Source organism: Marmota monax, unplaced genomic scaffold (assembly GCF_021218885.2).
Source record: "Marmota monax isolate L192 unplaced genomic scaffold, Marmota_monax_Labrador192_F-V1.1 WCK01_AAM20220418_F8-fsc00055, whole genome shotgun sequence".
Lineage (NCBI taxonomy): Eukaryota > Metazoa > Chordata > Mammalia > Rodentia > Sciuridae > Marmota > Marmota monax.
The window spans coordinates 8,613,060-8,634,395 of NW_026695205.1; the positions used below are offsets into that span (position 1 = coordinate 8,613,060).

Below are 21,336 nucleotides of genomic sequence, written 5' to 3' on the forward strand. Positions count from 1 at the left end.
GCCTTTGGCATCCATAACTGCTTCTTGTTTGTCTATCACTAGGCTAGGTATTATATGCCACTGGTCTTTCCTGAGTCAGAATCTGCGCTTTGTGAAAGTCACTAGGGAATCCTAATGCTCTCTTGACTTTGGGAATCACTGGTTCACAAATCAAATGTACAGAAGTGTAAGACTTGGAGCAGCTTATAACCTAGTTGGGGTACAACAGAAACCCACACAGTATAATACAAGAGGAACAACAGAAGTGTATTATTTGAATGGTGGTGTAGGATTTCATAAAATAGAAAAGTCAAATTTGAGTCCACCATCAGGGAGACAGGGAGAACTCAGAACTTCAAAGAATGGGCAAGCAAAAGAGGAAGGAAATTCTACATTGGTAGATAATATTAGCAAAAGGGGAAAGAGAAGACTGCGGAGGGGAGTTGCAGAGAAGCCTGGTGTCACTAAATAGTACCTCTTGGAGGTGTCAGACCACAACTTGTTGAATGAATTGAAGGCATAAAGCATATGCAGAAGCTTGGAGGCACACAGATCCAGGCACCCTTGGATGAGTCATCATGATGTCTCAGGTAATAGAATTCTCAGATCCTCTACCAACAGCAGAAAAAGATTGAATCACCCTTTGTGAAATACATCCTTCAGGACATATGAGGGGCCCTGGAGACAGGAAAACATAATCACAGAAGTAAACATGTGCTGTGTGCTTTCTAAGTGCTAGGCAATATTCTTTAATCCTTCCAACAATGCTTTCAGGAAAAACTGGTCTTAGCAACCCCATTGTGCAGATGTCAAGCCGCAGTCTGGAGAGTTGAGCCCAAGAGCACAATTAGTAAACAGAACTGAAATCTGAACTACTGATTATCTCAGCTAAGCCCTCTGCTCTGCTGTGTTCTAACCAGTAGCAAACCCTTATCAAGACAACTGTGCCTGGGTAGAAGTTGGCCAAGTGATCTATAGCAGTAGGCTTCCTCATGGACTCATTGCCAACCTGAGGGCACAATGTTTCTGTGCCCAGTATCAGACAAAATGCCCCTTTCCACTGGGGGTAGGAAGGCTGCAGAGTCTCAGTGTACTGGGAATTGCAGAGTCTGGTAAGCACAAACTCTGACACACACACCATGGAGGGTGGGAGGCTACTGCTCCAGTAGCTTCAGCCAGGGAAGTGTGGCCTGTGAATTCCTGGGCACTGTCCCTCCTATTGGATCCTCTAGCAAGATCTCTGCCTGCCTTTTCTTTACCTGTAGAAAAACAGTTACTAACTCTCCCTCTTGTCCCTTTCCTCACCAAGGACAGTGATCTTACCACGCCCCTGCAGGGACAAGCCCCAGGAAGCTGGGAGGGAGGGTGAGCCAGAGGCTGCAGGGGAGGAGGACACTGCCACCCACAGCCTCCCAGAGCTCACTGCAGCCAAGACAGTTCACAGTGCAGCACCAGGCACCTCAAGCTGCCAGGCAAGCCCTGCTGGTCCCAGGGGGGCAGAGGGCAGGAGAAGGGAAGGAACCATGCTCCTAGGCTGCCCACACCTCTGGGCACTGGTGGTCCTGGGCAGCTGCTGGGCAGGCTGGGGGAGACACGGGGCTGACGCAGCACAGCTGAGGCAGTTCTACGTGGCAGCTCAGGGCATCAACTGGAACTACCACCCTGAGCACACAAATCTAAGGTAATTCAGGTATGGTGTCCAGGAGGGGTAGCCAGGGTGGATAATCTAATGTTTTAGAGAATATTACTTTTGTAATTCCACAGGTGTGTGTGTGTGTGTGTGTGTGTGTGTTTTCAGGTAAATAAGTACATTTAATCAAGTATGAAGAGCATAATAAACTTGGTGAGTGCTAATTTTGCTCCACTAACGTGGAAAATATTCAACTTGATTGTTTAAACGCTGCTTTCTTTTTGTGAGTTTGTTTTCAGTACAGTTTTGTTAGTAGTCTGATTGTCAGTTTAACATATTGATTGATTCACAAACACCAAGCTCCCTCATCTGCCTTTCCTACCAGCTCCCATTCCAGATTTTTACTAGTTCAGTATTTTTATGGCATTTCTAGTTACATATTATTTATTCCATTGTCACATAACTTCATCTCCTAAAACTAAAGTTGTGCACCTTGTACTTTATTTTGAGCAGATAATTATTTTGAGCTGAATAACTACTGCCATCATTTTGTTGCTTTCTTAAAAATGCCTTTTAAAACATCAGTCCATGTAAATGCGACACTTCAGTACTTTCACTCTGTCCTGCTTCATATTTGGCTTATTCATGGCTGTTCACGGTGACTCTTAATTTTTTCTCTCTTAATCACTTCCTGGAGTATGGTTTACCCTAGATATTTTGGTAAGGTTACTATTAAAAGGCATGTGTCAGTAAGAGGAGGTTTAAATAATATCAAACCATATCTTTCAGTTGCAAACTATATTTTTCCAATTGAAAAGTTAAAATGAGACTTCCTAGAAATTACCTAAATCATAGGGTCTATCAAATATTTCCAGCTAATCTTATTTTTATTTGTTTTAAATGGTAAGCCTCCTAGTGTGATCACTTTTATTTTTTAACTTAGCATCACAATTTAGATGATTGTGAAAACTGTGTTCCTCTTTTGCAATTACAGAACCAAAGCAATCTTCAAAAAAAAAAAGTAATATTTTGAGAGTCTTTTCCATGTATCACAGTAACTCTTTTAAAAACTCCATTGTAACTGGGTTATATAAGAGGGCATTATATACTATCTTGGTCATATGTACAAAGAAATTCTTTCTTTTAAAAGAAAATAATTTTAAATATTGCATTTCTAGATGATTCATCCAAGTTCATGCCCACACCCTTAGTGAACTGTTACTCCCTCAAACCCCATAGAAAATAACACTCTTTCTGATACTAATCTTGCCTGCTCATGGGTGGAACAGGAGCTCTGTCCAGGCTTCCCTGTAGCATGTGGTAGTTATGCCTTGGGGTGGGGATGGATAGATGCAGGCCAAAGCATACAAACCAAAAGATCGAATGTACAATGTGAGGACCACATTGTGCTGGCAGGTCTTCCCTGGGTTAGGAAAGGAGGATGGGTCAATTGTTGACAAGGGGGCCACCTGCAGGATTTTCTCCTTTCAGAACCTCTGTCATTCCTGTGGAATATGGTACTGTAGTTATTATGATTCAGAACCCTGTTGAACGTAGAAATAAAGATTAAAATAGAGATTAACTGGGTCAAGACAGAGGAGAGGAAATGATTTTAACCATGTTGGATCCTGGCTTTGTCATATATCAACTGTATTTCCTTAGAAAGTTACTTAATCTTTCCAAGATATTTTTTTCATTTGTTTCCAACAGGAATCTGAGTTTTACTCCATTAGCTATCTCCACCCTCTCAAGCAGAAATAGGGTCCAACAAATCGATACAAATTTATAACATTTCCCAGTGGCTTAAAATTATAATTTGCAGGAAGTGTTTTATGAAAAATTGTATTTGACTGATCAGTTGAAAATAGCTCACCTATTTACTTTTAAGTGACTTGATCATATTTTTAATCATTTAAAACCTAACCTAAAGTTTGAGTTCATACAATGATGTTAGGTTCCTTTTAAGAAAATTGATTCCGAGAATCATCATTAGGGCATTCTAAACTTATGAAAGAATATGATCACAACATACTATTTTTGAAGAGTCCAATAATTATTTCATTAATTACACTTATTGTTCATATCTATAAAACACTGTCATTCTAGACGTCTGAGGTTATGAGAGATACTTGGTTATAATATGAGTAGATGTTATATGCATCTTTCAAATTAATGTTTGTGTTTTGATTCCAGTTCGAATTCTTTTACAACTTTCTTTAAGAAAATAGTCTACAGAGAGTATGAAGCATATTTTAAGAAAGAAAAACCTCGATCCAGCATTTCAGGTAGGCTGAAATATATTTATTTATTTGCTTAATCATTTATTTTAAACATAAATTTTTATGGATCATGTGTTATTTATCTGTGTCTAAAGTACCTATTTAGAATGTGTGTGTGTTTGTGTGTGTGTGTGTTTGTGTATGTGTGTGTTTGTGTTTTTACCAGTATTGGATATATAGGATGTTGGCCTGGTGCACAGTGAGAGTGTGGAACCCCTTGCTCATGTTATTAAGAATTTTCAAAACAGTGATAGCAACACATTAAAGCAAACAAGGATCCTTCTGATTAGGGGGTCCTTTCAAAAGGTACACATTGTATGCCCATGAAACCAGTGATGTTTTTAGTCTTGGTCAGAATAGCTAAACAAAACTTTTAGGAGTTTGACTTTTTACCCATTCATCTAACATTCCACCATGGAGCACTTTGGGGGCTTGGCATTGAATTAGGCACTGTGAGTGCAACAGTGGACAAAGGGGGCTCAAACACATCTCCACAGGGCTGTGGGTTGGTCTGAAAGGCACAGATGTGTCTTAACAGCATGATCTTTTGTTTCAATCTGACTTCCTGAATTCATTCAAAGGAAGTATGTATAGCTAATTCTTTGCATCTCTTTCTCATCTATATTGTTTGTTTGATCACAGAGACTAAGTGGATTAGGGGTCTAGGATCTTAATTATGGAACCACATTCCACAGAAATGAGAGAAACCATCAAAGAAGAACTTCTTTCATTTGTGTCCCCTTGAGAATGATCCCACCACACTTCTTTAGCCAAACAGAGGCCTGTCATCTACCCACACTCAACCACCACCTCTCCGACTCATCCCAGTCTGCCCTGCCTCCTCTGATCTCCCTTAATCTTAAATCTTTCCTCAACTAGTCTTCCCTTCATGCAAAAATCAAAAACAACAAAACCAAACCATAATCAGGCAAATTCCTGAAAGGAAAGAAATCTCACCATGACCCTGATGACCTTTTCCTTTATTCTCCTTTCCTTCACCCCTTGAATGAGGAGTCTACATCATTCTCTCAGGTTCTTTTCCTTATATCCCTTCTCTACTATGGTACAATAAGATAGAGTTCATTGAAATTACTATCAAAGCAGGATTCCTGTGACCACGAGGATGTCAGTGCCCACAACTTTTTTCCAGTTCTTTTACCATTGCCAGGATATTTAACACTCTCCCTTCCCAAAGGTCTCTGTGCCTTGTTTCCCTCTGATTTCCTTTGCTTTTCCTTCTCAATGTCCCCAGTATATCTTACAACCTCAATCCTACCGCGGCTTTCACAACTATCTACCAGGGCCAGGTTCTCTCTGAAACTACATGGTACATACCCTCTACCAGCAGAAATACCTCTGTCATCTTAAATATATCCCCAGCACCATGAACTAATTCCTACTTCCAGGGATGGTTTTGAGGATCAACTGAGCTAATAAATACAAAGTAGTTATAATAATGTTAACACATATTAAGAACTCAATAACAAGTTAGCTATGTTATCATTATTGTTGCTATAGTAGTTGTTAATGTTATCTCTATTTGATTGTATATATCATTGTATTATGTGCATCTACATACCTATATTTCTTAACTCATTTATATATTCTTTGTATATGATCATTTACATATTCACTTATCCTCAAATAAATATACATCTAAATATTCTTTTCTTTTTTAACACTGTGTATTAAGAACTATGAAATTCTAGGTTCTAGGAAAATAAAAGTGGGTAAGACCTAGAGCCTGACTACCAGGAGCCAACCAGTTATTGGGGATGACCTATAATTAGAAAGGTCATGACAGAACAGAAATAAGGGAAACTATAATGAGAGATCTATAGTAGGACACCCGAGATCCATCTCCAATCTAGGAGTCATGAAAATCTTCCTATTTCTAACTTGATAGCTAAAGGGAAAAAAAAGAGAAGGATCCAAGTAGTGATTAGGGATGGGGATGCATTTTAAACCAAAGTGAAGCAGTACGTGTAAATACTCAGAAGTTAGAAAGCATGGTGTATTAGGGGAACCATAACTGGATCAGCACAAACATCAAAGGAGAAATTGACAAAACATGCAACCAGATGGGGACATGGCTGGATTAAAACCATAGAAAGGCTTTATCTTGAGGAAAATAGGAGGCTCTGAAAGGATATATATACAGGAGAGACTTGGATTTGTACTTTAGAAGGAGAATGGGTGGGAGAAAACCAAGTCCACACCAGAGAAACAAGTGATGGGACTTTGGGGTCAGTCAAGGTAAGAGGCCATTAGAGAAGCTGAGGTGGAGAAAATCAGATGATTCCAAAGATACTGAGGAGCTAAACTTGGTAATAAATTATATGTAGATAATGAGGAAGAGAGAAGAATTATGATAGACTCAGACTCCTAATTTGAACAGCCGAACAGATATGCTGCCCTTCAATGATAAAGAAAATTTAGAAATAGGAGAAAGTTTTGAGGAAAGTTTCGGGGTTTGAGATAGCATTGGAATATCTACCTAGTGACTCAAATGAGAAGACAGCGGTTTGACCTTCAGAAGAGACATCAAGCTAGATATAAATATTTGGGAGACATCAGAACCAAGATGGTAAATGAAGCTTTGAGAAAGTATGAGATCACTCATGGAGAGTTTAAGGAGAAAAGGTAAAATAATTCAAAGGAGCAACAAGATTGAAGAGATGAGATCATTCTTTCCTGAAATCTGGCTTCAAATAGGAGGAGAGACAGGTTAGCTCTAGAGTAGAATTAGGGGTCTAAGGATATTTTGGAGTTTTATAAAACAGAATACAGAAATCTAATATATTAGGGAAGATTCCAATTAAAAGGGTGAGGATAAAGACATCTGAGAGAGAATAATTCATGGAGTTAGACTTAGAAGAAGCAGAAAGTGCTGGGATTCAAAGCTTGGGCTGTCTCAGCTTTAAGAAGAAGGGCTATTGCCTTCTCTGGGGGATAGGAGGAGCAGTAAGGTTGCCCATAAAGTTAGTTTGTAGCATGGACACAAGTGAAGGATCTCCTCTATCACAGAGCCCATTCATTTTCATTCTTCGGTTCCAAGCTTAGCATATGTAGTATATACTTTAGGACTGTTTAACGAAATTAAATTGTAGGTGGGTAAAAGGGAAAATCGGCTTGGAAACAGTCCTTAGGCCTAGAAAAGAGAGATTAGCAGGTATTTGAGGTGGTAACTTTTGTGGCTTTTGACAAGTTAACTAAATGTTTATGTCATACTGGTGGGACATTCATTGGGTAGGACATTCACTGAGTGCCGCAGTAATAGAAAGGACAGCTGCCAGCCTGCGCTTCCAAGCAATAAGAGAAGAGTACTGTGATGGAAATCCTTTCAGACGATAAACTTTTACAGTAATTTCCTATTTAACCTTATTAACTATAAGTGGACCTTGAGAGTTGATGAATCAGCCTTTGGTTCATGTTTAAGTTCATTTCACTTTAAGCATTACTTTTCTGTCAACTCCTGCATATCTCAGATTGTATTTGTTTTAGGTGAACTAAGCATATTAGCATCCATTTTTATGCAATCTTTTCTTGAATTCCCAAATTTGTTTAACTATGAAGCCCTGAAAAGTAGGAGTTGGTATTGTAGCTGAGACAAGGAAGCAGAGCTGGTGTGAAGGAGAGCCTCAGATTTTGATTGAGAAGGTCTATATGTGAACACTGCCACTAACCATATGAGTTCCCCAGCCTCCACCTGTATCATTTGTACCTTTTCTTTATTTTCTGCTCTGCTCATCTGGTAGGTATGGTTCTGGCTGACCCCTGAACAAGTCACAGTGTTGCACTTCTGCAGGGTGACCCCAGAAGTTGTTGTAATTGTGGATGGAGCAAGGCTGTGGGGCTAAAGTCCAGTGATATTTGTGGGCACTGGACAGGTGGAGGGCAAGGCTCATTATCAGAAATTTTATCACAGGCTTTAAAAGAGCTAGTGATGGGTTTCTGAATCTTTTCAAGGAAGATTATGAAATGTTTGTCTCCAAAAGAGTTTTAAAATAGCTGCTCCTTGTATCATGTAATCCACTGTTCACTGGAGAGCAGGGGACTAGATTAGCTCATCTCATGCCATTCTTTCTACCTTCTCAATTCCATGAAACTGGGTACATGCTATGTTTCTTTCCCCAAGCTCCAAGGTAGGCCTTTTCCCAGCAAGTTCTGGGTACTGAGGGGGAAGGTAGAAAGGGTTTATGGAGGAGCTAAAGAGCAGCTCAAAAATATTCAGACATGTGTTTGCCTGCATGTATTAAGGAATCTGATTTGCATCCATGAAAACACCCTTTAGTTTTGCTTAACTCTGAAGAAGCTGGAAGGGAGCTGAATAAAATCTCCAAACCGTTCAGGTAAAATAACTTAGGAGACTTGTTCTGGGCATCTGGCATTTAAAGCCATGTGATGCCAACAAATGGATTAACCAGGCCAGGGAGCCATGGCAACAAAATGTGGCACAGGGTGCAATAGTACTGCCAGTACTGTTGGGCTCATAGGAAGCCAGGAAGATGGGAGTAGCCAGTGGGACTTCCAGAAGGAACCAAGATGGAAGGTAGCAGCCAGACAGAGGTCAGTGGTGGAGTCAGACATGCTCAGGAGCCAATAAAGCTGAAGAATTCTGGACTTTTCTAGGAAGGGGAGGGTCTGGCTTGCTCTGTGGGAAAGTGGGAAAGAAAGCTTTAGCCCCAGAGTTTGAAGAGCTGAGTCCTAGTCCCAGCAATGCCACCAAATTGCTGATTTACCTTGGGCAAACCATTTACTCCTCCCTCCCAGACTTCATGAACTATCTCTAAAATGAATATGGAACTACATGACCTCCATGGTCCTGTGCAGAGCTAACGTAAAGCAAATGAAAGAAAGCTTCAGGTATGGAGTAATATAAACCCCAGGAGTAAGAGTTCTTTCTCAGGAACAAGACAACAGTGCAGACAAGTGAGGGAAAGATAGGGCCTCTATATCAGAAATGATAGGTTACAGTTAACCATTGCTGCTGGAGCCAATCACCACAAATTTAGTGCCTTCAAAACAACACAAACTGGTTCACTCTCTTACAGTTACAATTCTGGAGGTCAGAAGTTCAAAATGGGTTTCACTGAGCTAAAATCCAGAGCTGTTTACTTCTGGAGGCTCTGGAGGAAAATCATTTCCTGGTCTTTTACAATTACTTAAGCTGCCTTTGTATTCCTCCATCTTCCAAGTCAGCAGAGTGGCATCTTCTAACCTCCCATCTCTCTCCCTTTTGCCCCCAGCCTCCCTCATTTTGCAGAGGTTGGGACTAAACTGAAGCTTCTCACATGCCAGGCTATAAACTACCACTGAACTGTATCCCCAGCCCTAACCTTCTAAGATGCTCTTTCTCCCTCTTAAAAGAACCCTGTGACTACACTGGGCCCACACCATAGCCAGAAAAACTTCTTCCTCCCCAAATGCTTATCACATGTGCAGAGTCCCTTTTGCCATATAAAGTAGCATACTAAGATATCATAAGCATGAAAACATGGACCTCTCTGGGAGGGAGGGGACATTATTCTGCCTACCACATCCACCTAACAAAACAATCCCATAGTGTGTTCCATTTCAGAGAACAGCACTTTCATCCACCCAACTCCCCAAACCAAAACATTACCATCCACAGCAACTTGATCTCCCTCACCTTCCACCCTGCTCTAGCCCATCAAGTCCTGACAAGTTAATCCCCCAAAGGATCTCTCATGTCCCTTCCTTATCATCTCCACCACCATAACCTGAATGCACCTACAAACCTTTCTCAGGGAGTTCTCACACCGGTTTCTCCCAGATCATTCTCCACAAATGCAGCCAGAGATTATCGATATCTGGTCCATGTTGTATCTTGCTGCAAACTCTTTGATAGCCTCTGAACACTAGTAGGTCACGGCAAGTTCATACTGTTCTATACAGTAGTAACCACCACTACTGTCTAGAAGTCCTATAAGGCCCTGAATGAGCGGGCCAGGGATGCGGTCTTCACCTCACCTTCCACTTTGCTCTCTTACCTCCTAAGCTCTCTATGGCCTCCTGCCAGTTATTCAAATAGGCTGAGCTTTCTGGCATCTCAAGGCCTTTGCACATGCAAATCCCACTCCATAGAAAGACCCTGCCCATCTCTTGGCCTCTCTGCCCTTGGACTTCAGTTAGAGCATGACTTCCTCTGGAAAGTGTTTCCCAAACCTAACCCTCTCCCTGTGCAAGAGTGGACTAGATCCCCTTATCTAATACTTTTCAGGATACCCTGTACTATTCTGCCATAAGGCTTACTGCAGTTTATAATTACATATTTCTATAATCACTTGTTAAAATCTGTCTTTATACTGGGCATGGTGGTGCATGCCTATAATCCCAACAATTTGGAGGCTTAGGCCAGAGGATCACATGTTTGAGTACAGCTTTAATAATTTAGCAAGACCCTGTCTCAAAATAAAAACAATAAAAAGGGCTGGAGAAAAGCTCAGTGGTTGAGTGCCCTTGGGTCCAATTTCAGAATCTGTCTTTCCTACTATCTTGCAAGTTCTTATAAAGGCAGGGAGTGTATCTTACTCTTCCTGCACCGCAGCAGTTCTGAAACCTGGAGGATGTGGACAATCAATATTTGTTGAATGAATGAATACAAAGTGGAGAGTGCAGGACGAAGAGGTAGTTTAAAGCTCAGCTAGATTTCTGTTTTAATGATGGCTTAGCCTCTCATTAATTGTGTAATATTGGGCATGATATTTAAATTCTCCAAGGCTTAATTTCTTTACCTGTAAAATAAGAATTCTAATGTCTCTCTTAAAGATTTATTGTGAGGATTTAATGCAAGGGCCCAGGGTGCTTGACCTTCTGGGGGAGTGTGGAGGCTGCGTGATTAACCATCACTACTGCCAGTGAATGCTGGTGGGACTCCATGACTGCTATCACTTCCTTCTCCTACTTCTGCAATTTCTAATAGGCGGAAACCAATCCCATGAGGCTTTATAGATGACTTGATCCAGTCACTTGTCTGAAATGGGACTTCCTCTGCTTTCACTCTTCCCACCAGTTTATTCTCTACACAGCTAGCATGGACCTTTAAAACATGTCTGCCCATCTCTGTTACACAAAGCTCCAGTGACTTGCCATTTTATATAGAAGAAAATCCAAATTTCTTACCATAGCCATGGGGCCTTGCATGATCTGCACCTCACCTCCACCTACCTTGTCTCTTCTCATTCTTCCCAGGCTGTTTTTCTCATTGTTCTTTGGATACAATCAGAAATACACTTCTGATTTAGGAATTATGAACTTGCCTCAGGGCCAGAGAGCTGTGTGAATTAGGCCTCTGGGGTCTCCTACTTCAGAGAAATATAAAATTACCACTACTTCACATCCCTGGTATAACTGAAAATGATCTTTCTTTTCTTAACCAAAGATAGCAGTCTTTCTGCACATATTGTGTGACACTACGTTGTGTACAATCAGAGAAATAAAAAGTTATGCCGCAATTGTGTACAATAAATTTAAAAATGCATTCTGCTGTCATGTATACCTAATTAAAATAAATTAATTAATTTAAAAAATAGCAGTCTCTAAGGAAAGGCAGTGGATCAGAGTGGGACCTGGTCAGAAAGGTCTCCCCTGCTCTCTTGACTTGCTCTGGGTCCAGCCAAGGATTCCACACCCTGTTGTGACTATATGTAGTGTAGAGTTAATGTGCTGACAGGGCCTTCTAAATTCAAGAGAAGCACATTAGCTTCAGGACCAGGAGGAATGACAACAATTGCTTCTGGAGTTTCTCTACATGTTTTTCCCACTTGGCACCACTGTCATTGATGATCCTGAAACACAAAATCTTGTTTCCATAGGACTTCTTGGACCTACTTTATATGCTGAAGTTGGAGACATCATGAAAGTTCACTTTAAGAATAAGGCAGACAAGCCCTTAAGCATCCATCCTCAAGGGGTCAAGTACAGTAAGTTCTCAGAAGGTAAGGGCAATGGCATATTCTTATGTCATTTCAAAATTTAGAACTGGTATTATTAACTTGTGTTATTCGGGAAATATTCTTTCCCACAAATGGTAACTATAAAAATTGTTGCCTTTATAAGTTTCAAAAATGCAAAAATAAATAAATAAACAAACAAACAAGCAAGCTCTGGAGTCATCTAGACCTTAGGTTTTCATTAATTCTTGCTCCTTAATAGTTGGGTGGGCAAATTACCTAATCTCTCTGAATTCCAAAATGTTTATCTTAAAATGGGAATGATAATAATATGTACATTAAGTGATGGTTTAAGGTAGGGGTCAACAAACTTCTGTAAAAAGGCAACTAGTAAATATGTTCAGCTTTGCAAGCCACAGATCTCTATTATAACTACTCAACTCGACATTTCGGTACAAAAGCAACCAGAAAGAATATATAAATGAACAAGCATGGCTGTTTGCCAATGAAACTTTATTTACCAAAATAGGTAGCCGACTGGGTTTGGCCATGAATTACTGACATAGTGACATAGGAATAATCTGACAAAGGGGGTGGCCTGGCACACAAATAACACACATAAGTGGTGTTTGATGGTGGTGGCACTAGAAATAGTAGTATTTGAATTTTGGACAGAGTGGTTAGAAACATAAGCTTTGAAAGAAGACTTAGGTTCAGACTTCGGATTTTTCATATTTTACAATTCTCCCCCCCTCCATACATGATCCTACCTTCACACCTTCTTGGAGAAGAACTGAGTAGGAGAGTAGGAGAGTCCAAGAACTAGACTGTCAGGTGCAAATCTTGGCTTAAGACACTAATGCTGTGACTTTTGGAAAGTTACTTAAACTCTTTGTGTCTCATCTGTAAAATGAGGATAGGAATCATACTTATCTCATACATGTTTGTTGTCATGAAATCTTAGAACAATGACTAGCATGTTATAGGCAATCAATAAATATTCACTATGACAGTAAAAAAGGATTTTTCAAATTGTGTGCAAATAATTTAATACCTGATAATTTGTGAGTTAGGAAATGATTTTACACCTATTATTTTTTATGTAAAGTACTGTTAAATTTATTCTTACTAAAGTGTAATAGACCACAGGTTAATGAACTACCTTCCCCACAAACTAAATCTAAAACTAAGTCCTTGGCTTGAGGAAAAACAATGAAGCATTATCTGTGAAACTGCAGCCATCTTCAAAAGCTAATGTGGCAATACTGGGAAGGGCAATGTCCACAGGACTCTCTTCTAACTTCCTAAAATCACACAGTGGCATAATAAACAACCACTTAATCTACTCTGGAGGTCTTCAGATGACTGCTTGAGGAATTCAGCAGTGCAGAGCAGGAGAAAACCTCAAAATGTCAGTGTGTCCCTTGCAGGTTCTGATTCTAACAGGGGAGGAGGTACAAGTTGTGGACTTTGTTCCCCACTAGACTGTTTGCACAGCAAATGGACCTTGCAACATCAGTCCTCGCCTTTACCATTAATTTGCTTGTATATTCCACCCCCCAGACCACAGTCTCTTACGAAAAATTACTTGAAATGTCTCAGCATTTCCACTGTACCAGATTACTGGCACTATTAGTTCCTCTGGTGCCATGAATCTCGGAGAGCCAAGTGTGGATGGGTGGAGAAAGTAAATTTTGTCTTGGAAATGAGATGCAAATCTAGTAAGTAGCCCCCTCATGGTACAAGACAAGCTTTTGTTCATTTTACTAGGCCCTCTGTGATGAAATAAGGCCTCCCCCTCTTCATGTCTCACACACCCTCACCTGTCGCCTTCCTCTGAGTTTTGAGACTTTTTTCTCAGAAGTGGGACAAACTAACCATGTGCTGTGACAACTACATGGAAACCCCGATTCCTCTATCTCAGAGGAGAACATATGAGAGATGGATGGCAGGGGATCAAGACAGTGGGATAGGTTTGAGAAACCACAACAGTCCACATGTCTAGAATGGGAACCCTTTCTGGCAGAAGACGACTTGTGGTTCATAATAATGCTTCCTTTAGAAATACATTTAATATGCTTTTAAATTAAGAAATAAAACATCTGTAACTGTACCTGATCATTTGCAACTTTTCTATCACTAATAGAGTTTCAATTTGAGGCTAAAATTTCAGAAACTATATGAAACGTGCACTGAAGGTGCATGGTATGGTAAAACTCATACCCTTGAGCACATTTTGTTGTTCAGTATGTTTCAAAGTTGTGTTGATCATTACCTTTAGAACATTTGTTTCATATTAAATCTTAATATTATTCTTTCATTTAATTTATATTGACATATTTTAAATGTGCGAGTTGCCTTATTAGTATTGTACCACAAAATTAGTTTGATAATATTTAGATATCTCTTGGTAACCCAACTCTGTCAATTTTAAAAAAAAAAATCCCCACTAGAGATTGTTCCTTGCATCTAAGTGTTACTAAATTCTATATGGAAACTTAATCTTCTAGGCTTTTCTAAAATATTTCAATGCTGGATATAATGAACATAATGTAGTGATTATATTTTTATTTTTCACCTAAATTTTAATTTTAGTATTATGTAGCTATTTTCTTGAAAATACAATAAAACTTGAAACAAACTGCTGAGTAGTATAAAAATTCTCAAAAATGTGAATTTCCCCTCAATAAAGGCTTGCATGCCTCGTGCAGTGGAATCAGGCTCTTTGCAAAACAGTATTTTAATTGCCCATTGCCTAAGTCATAGCTTCTAAAAGAGTGCTCTGAGTCTTTGAATGCACTGAACCATTCACAAAGTTTATTAAACGGAGAGGAAGGAGTTGTTCACAAAAATAAGTAAAGAGACAACTTAATGAATGAGCACCCTAATGGGCAACCAAAAAGGCTTTTTGGGATTTCATTTCCCCAAGCTTGTATGCACCATTTTACATTTTAAAAAAATGCTGAGAGCCTTTTGGCAAAATAATTAGTACACGTGATAAGAGCAAACAAATTTCAAAGCTGAATATGGACTGAGCAGGAAGCGAACAGAACTGAGTAGATATGAAACCAAGGACTACCCTCATGCAAAGAATTTATTCTAGCCCGAGGCTGAATAAGGACTTTTTGTGCTCTCACACAATAGCTGTTCCTGCCCATTTTTCTTCTTTAGTCTTCACTTTTTCTTTCAATTCACAAAAAATGCATTTCAAAAATGTTCCCTATAAATAGCTGTTTTTATTTCACACTTAATACTATGTAGGTTATAAATAAAAAATAAAAGCCTCTTTATTCTAAAGGCAAAATAATTTGAAGAGAAAAAACAAAAGCACTGATAAAATTTTCCCCAAACTGTCTCATTAGTAGTCCTCACTACTTGCTTACAGAATATCACCCATCTGCAAATCTGTTGTTCACCAATCATTCCATAATTCACCTTTAAAAATTAATTAAATTCATGCATCTGAAATTTTTCTTACATTTAACTGATATGAATGTGAAATTCTGAGTAATTTACTTTGCTCAATTATATGGGTATTAATTTCTAAGATTATAATAACCTTTTCAAAATCTATATGTATATCAAAATATCATACTGTACACATTAAAAAATTTTGAAACCCAATATGTGTTTAAATAAACCTGCTGTGAACCACTGACCATTCACAAACAAGGTATCATAAAAAACTCGGTCATACTGCTGTACCTAGCACAAGTGCTATGGGGCTTGAGGTAATTCCTAAATGTTTACATTGCTTGGTTCTCATTCAAACAGTGGTGTCTAATTGTAGCCTCTGCACTGGGGAGCCATACAAGAAATCTGGGGATAAGGCCCATCACAATTAGGCCACCAACACACACCCTCCTATTACCAGGCTGAGCCTGGGCACCTAGCTGTGGGCCCAAGACAGCAGATGATGGTGTCATCATTGAGCTGAACCAGCATACTGAGGACTGGTTAGGAAGTGGGGACTGTGTGGTATTTCCCCTTTGCTTTGACCTGTACTCATCTTGCTGTAGGATATGAGTAGTCACACCCCGGGCGCTAGTTTTTATCACCTTTAGAATAGATGCATCACTGCAGTGGAACAGATGTTTGTGTCTCCCCCAAATTCATATTGAAATCCTAAACCCCAGCGTGATGGTTGAGGGGCTTGGCCTCTAGGAGGTGCTTAAGTCACAAGGGTGGCCCCTCAGGACCTTACAAAAGGAACCCCAAGAACAGTTCTCCTGCCCTTTCCTGCTGGTGAGGATACGAAGAGAAAGCAGTCTGCCACCTGGAAGAGACCACCACCAGAGCCCCAATGAGCTCAATGCTGCCCTCAGGCCTCCAGCCTCCAGAAACATGGGAAGTGTGCTGTTTAGATGGACTCAGCCCAGGGTTCCTCTTCATATCAGCCTAAGGAAAGCAATCACCAATTTCACTCTTTCTCACATGTATTAACAGAACTCGAGAACACTTAAGATATTTATCTTATCCAAAATAAAACATAGAGAAAGAGGCTGTATAAATTATAAAGCAACTGGGAGAGAAAATACTTGGCTAAAATACAAAAGCATATTGCCACAGGCTGTCAGAGTAATAATTAGGGGTTGGTCATCTTATATATATTTTTCAGTCCTCGTAATCCATCAAAAATAATTATCATTCCTATTATATCCAGGAAAAGGATTATGTTATCTTAAATTCTGAATAAGAAAGAAAAAGCTAAAATAGGGCATTAAGAAACTTTCTAAGCTTCACATAGTTGACAAAAGGTACAATCTCTGACCCCACAGCTCACATGCTTCTCACACAACCTAGGAGAAAGTATTGTTAATCATATAATCTCATGAATATTTAATTACAAATTGTGATGAGTGCTATTTTAAAAAGCTGTAGCACAACCAAAGATCAAAGAAGGGGGAGCTTATATTTCATCACATGTGAAAAGGATGAGTGCCCATTTTTTCAGAGGAAGAAAGGTAAATTATCTCTCACCCGACAAAAAAAAAAAAAAATCATATTGTGTCCTTTAGAGAGCTTGTGAATGCAATGCAAAGAAGGCTACTTTCTGGCATAGGAATGCCCCAAGATGTTTAAAAAGTTAGAAGGGTACAAGCTTTGTGTTCGGACACATCATTTTTTTTTTAAGTTCCATAAGGCCAAGAAGCATTGAGTCAGGGCTGGCCTGACTGACCACTGTGCAGCTCCACCCCAGCCGCCTCAGGCCAATTAGTGCATAGTCTGACCTCAGAGGGCAGCTCTCCTTATCAGTCTGTTTTTGCCCTGCTACAAAACCTCTTTTGTAACTTTTCAGAGATAAAGCTCCCTGTTTATCAGTAGAAAGTCTTCTTCACCTACTCTTTTATTTTTTTAAGGCTGAAATGTTATAACTCACAGGAAGTTACGTAAGCTTCTATCTTTTCTCAGCTCCTGATAATTTTAACACTTAAATCCTATTTATCTTCAGAATGAAAGTTCAGCTTATGGTAAATATGGGTTATCAGTCACTGCCAAACTGTCTTTCAGGGGTGGGAGGGAGCAACAGAGTCCAGTGTTCAGCTTACACTCTAGCACAAGGGTCACAGGCTCGGATGTCCAGAGTGGCCAGGTGGGAAATTCAAAAGAACATGGGTTCAGTAGATACGGGCAATCAGAAAGTAGGAGAGCACAGCCCAGACACCAGTCCAGCCAAAGTCTATGCAGGAGTTTGAGCCTATGTTACCAGATCTTCAGGATTTGGTTTTGTTTTTTTTTGTTTCTTAATCTTGACATTGAATTTCTTGTGGCTTATTTCTTGTTATAACACTGCAGCGACTTGGTGAGATAGTCCCATTATATCAAGTACGATTGTTGCATTGTGGGGTAGAAGCACCAATTATAGCAAGTCATTCCTGAGCCATTACCCTCAAAATCTTTTGGTGTTATTTCTTAGTGTTAGTGCAGATATCATTAAAAAAAAGTCATTTTAACAATATATCCCTCTTTTTTGATGAAATTTTATTCTAGCTGTTTTTGACTCTTTGACATTTTATTTTAGAATGTTTTTAGTTGTAGTAGATGGACACATATCTTTATTTGTTTATTTGTTTTTATGTGGTGCTCAGGATGGAACCCAGGGTCTCACATCTGCAAGGCAAGCGCTCTAGCACTGGGCTACAGGCCCATCCCCATGGCTCTTTGTATCTATAATTTTTACATAATTGTATTAGCACATTATAGTTATACATGATATTGGAGGTCATTTGACATAATCGTACATGCATGGAATATAATTTGCTCCATTGTAGTCCCCAGCACTTCTCTCTCTCTCTCCTCCCTCATGGGTCTTCCCCTACCTCTCCAATGGTTTTCCTTATATTTATTTATAATTTTTTAATTGATGTTCTGTAGATATATATAAAAGTGAATTTCACTGTAATATATTTGTGTATGTACACAGCACAGTTAGATCAATTTCATTCCACTGTTCTTCCCTATCTCTATCCTTCCTCCCTCCTTCTCTACCTCCTTCCTCTATTCCACTGATCTCCCTTCCATTTTCATGGAATTTCACCCCCCTACACACACTTTTTTCCCATATTTTGCTCTGTCTTCCACATGTGAGAGAAAACATTTGACCTTTAACTTTCTAAAGTTGGCTGGAAATCAGCATAATGATCTCCAGTTCTATCCATTTGCCAGCAAATGGATAATAATAATAATTTAATTCTTCTTTATGGCTACATAAAATGTCATTGTGTGTACATACCACATTTGCTTTCTTAAAATTTTTTGTTTTGTTTTGTTTTAGTACAGGGGATTGAACCCAGGGGGTCTCAACCACTGAGTCACATCCCCAGCCCTTTTAAAAACATTTTGTTGTTTTTAAATTTTGAGACAGGATCTCTTTAAGTTGCTTAGGACCTCACTGAGTTGGTGAGGCTGGTTTTAAATTCATGATCCTCCTGCCTCAGCCCTCTGAGTTGCTGGAATTACAGGTATGTGCCACCGCATCCAGTCCACATTTTCTTTATTCATTCATCTGTTGACAGGTACCTGGGTTGGTTTGAAACTTGGCTACTGTGAATTGTGCTGCTATAAACACTGATGTGCCTGTACCAGTCTAGTATGCTGATTTTAGTTCTTTTGGATAAATACCACAGAGTGGGATAGCTGGGTCATATGGTAATTCTATTCCTAGTATTTTGAGGAATCTCCATTTGTTTTTCAGAATGGTTATAATAATTTGCAGTCCCACCAACAAAGTATAAGTGTACCTTTTCCCCCACATCCCCAACAGCATTTATTATTGTTTGTATTCTTAATGATTGCTGTTCTAACTGCATTTCCCTGATTGCTAGGGATGTTGAACATTTTTCATATACTTGTTGGACCATTTATGTTTATTCTTTTGAAAAATGTCTGTTCAGTTCTTTCACCCATTTATTGAGCTATTTGATTTTGTTCGGTGTTAAGTGTTTTGGGATCATTATATATTCTGGATATTGATCCCCTGTCAGAGGAGTAGCTGGCAAAGATTTTCTCCTATTCTGCAGGCTCTCTCTTTATGCTCTTGTTTCCTTTGCTGTGCAGAAGCCTTTTAATGTCATGCCACCCCACTTATTGATTCATGGTTTCATTTATTGAGTTTTGGGGGTCTAATTAAGGAAGTCTGTCATATGCTAATATGTTGGAGTGTTGACATGTTTTCATCTAATAGTTGCAAAGTTTCTGGTCTGATTCCTAAGTGTTTCATCAATTTTGAGTTGACTTTTATGCAAGGTAGAAGATGGGGCCTGTCCCATTCTTCTACATATGTAAATCCAGTTTTCCCAGGACTATTTGTTTAAAAGGCCATCTTTTCTCCAACATGTTTTTGGCATCTTTGTCAAGTATCAGATGCCTGTATATATGTGTTTTTCTCTATATCTTTTATTCTATTCCTTTGGTCTTCGTGTTTCTCTTGATGTCAATATCATGTTGCTTTTATTACTATACCTCTGGTATAATTTGAGATCAGGAATTGTGGGGCCACCAGCTTTCTCTTCTTTCTTAGTATTCCTTGGCTATTCTGGGTCTTTTCATCTTCTATCTGAACTTTAGGACCGATTTTAAGTTCTGTGAAGAATGTCATTGCTATTTTGATGAGGATTGTATTGAATCTGTACATTGTTTTTGGCAATATGGCATTTTAACCATATTAATTATTCCTAACCAAGAACATGGGAGTTCTTTTAATCTTCTACAGTCTTCTTCAATTTCTTTCTTCTGTGTTCTACAATTTTCATTATAGAGGTCTTTCATCTCCTTGGTCAGAATTTATTCCCAAGAATTTTTTGAGGTTATTTTGAATAGGATAGTTTTCCAGTTTTCTTTCTCAGCAGATTCATTATTAGGATATGGGAAAGCTATCAATTTATGATTTGTGTACATTAATCTTGTATCCTGCTAATTTTCTGAATTTGTTTATCAGCTCTGAAAGTCTTCTGGTAGAGTTTTTTGGGTCTTCTAGATATATAGTCACATTTTCAGCAAACAGAGATAATTTGACTTCTTCTTTTTCTATTTGTATCCCTTTAATTTCCTATTCTTGCTTGATTAGTCTAGATAGAGTTTCAAGGACCATGATAACTAGGAGTGGTGAGAGTGGGCATCTTGTCTTGTTTCTGATTTTAGAGAAAATGCTTTCAATTTTTCTTTTCAATATGACACTGAGCTTGGGTTTGTTTATATCGATTTAGCATGTTAAATTCCTTCTGTCTCTAGTATTCCTTCTTTCTCTAGCGTTTTTGACATGAATGGGAGCCGGATTTTGTCAATGGCTTTTTCTGTATCTATGGAGATGATCATGTGATTCTGTCCTTAATTATTTTTATGTGGTGAATTATATTTATTAATTTGCATTCCTTGGATAAAATCCACTTGATCATAATTTTTGAATGCAGTTTTCCAATATTTAATAAAGGATATTTGTATATATGTTCATCAGGGATACTGGTCTGTAGTTTTCTTTCCTTGACATGTTTTTGTCTGATTTTGGTATCAAGGTGATACTGGCTTCATAGAATGTATTTGGGAGTGTTTCCTTCCTTTCTATTTTATGTAATAATTTGAGGAGATTCTGTTTTTAAAAGAGAAACAAGGAATCCAGAGTCTAATATGATTATCTCCAAATTTTTACTGTTGGCATTTAATCTGCTTTAATACCATGAAATCCTAGCAAAACACATCCATGAGCTGTGATGGGGCTCTAACCCACAGGATCTTAAATCTTCAGAGTTCAATAAATATGCATGAAGCATTCTCTCCATGCTTCTCCATGCACTGTGGAAGGTATAGAGATACTAGGACAAATACAAACCAGCAATATTCCTTGAGGAGCTTACACTCTGGCAGTCAAAATGTATAGAATAAAAATACCTTAAAAATAATTATAATCTTGAAGGAAAATTAAATTATCACATAATATCACAAATATTTAATTACAAATTATGACAAATGCTATAAAACAAAAACATGCAGCAGAGTCAGAGATAAGGGAAGGAGTAACCTAACATTTAAGTTGTTG

General features: G+C 38.8%; 1 protein-coding gene across 1 annotated transcript in view; it reads left to right on the top strand.

Annotated features, from left to right (window-relative positions):
• The first annotated feature begins 1,387 nt into the window (after positions 1-1,387).
• Positions 1,388-21,336, top strand: part of F5 (coagulation factor V) — a 72,284-nt gene continuing 52,335 nt past the window's right edge. The window contains exons 1-3 of the mRNA XM_046430053.2: positions 1,388-1,660; positions 3,803-3,894; positions 11,727-11,849. Coding sequence (XP_046286009.1) covers positions 1,503-1,660; positions 3,803-3,894; positions 11,727-11,849 — 373 coding nt within the window. The 5' untranslated portion in view covers positions 1,388-1,502. The remainder of the gene's footprint in view (positions 1,661-3,802; positions 3,895-11,726; positions 11,850-21,336) is intronic.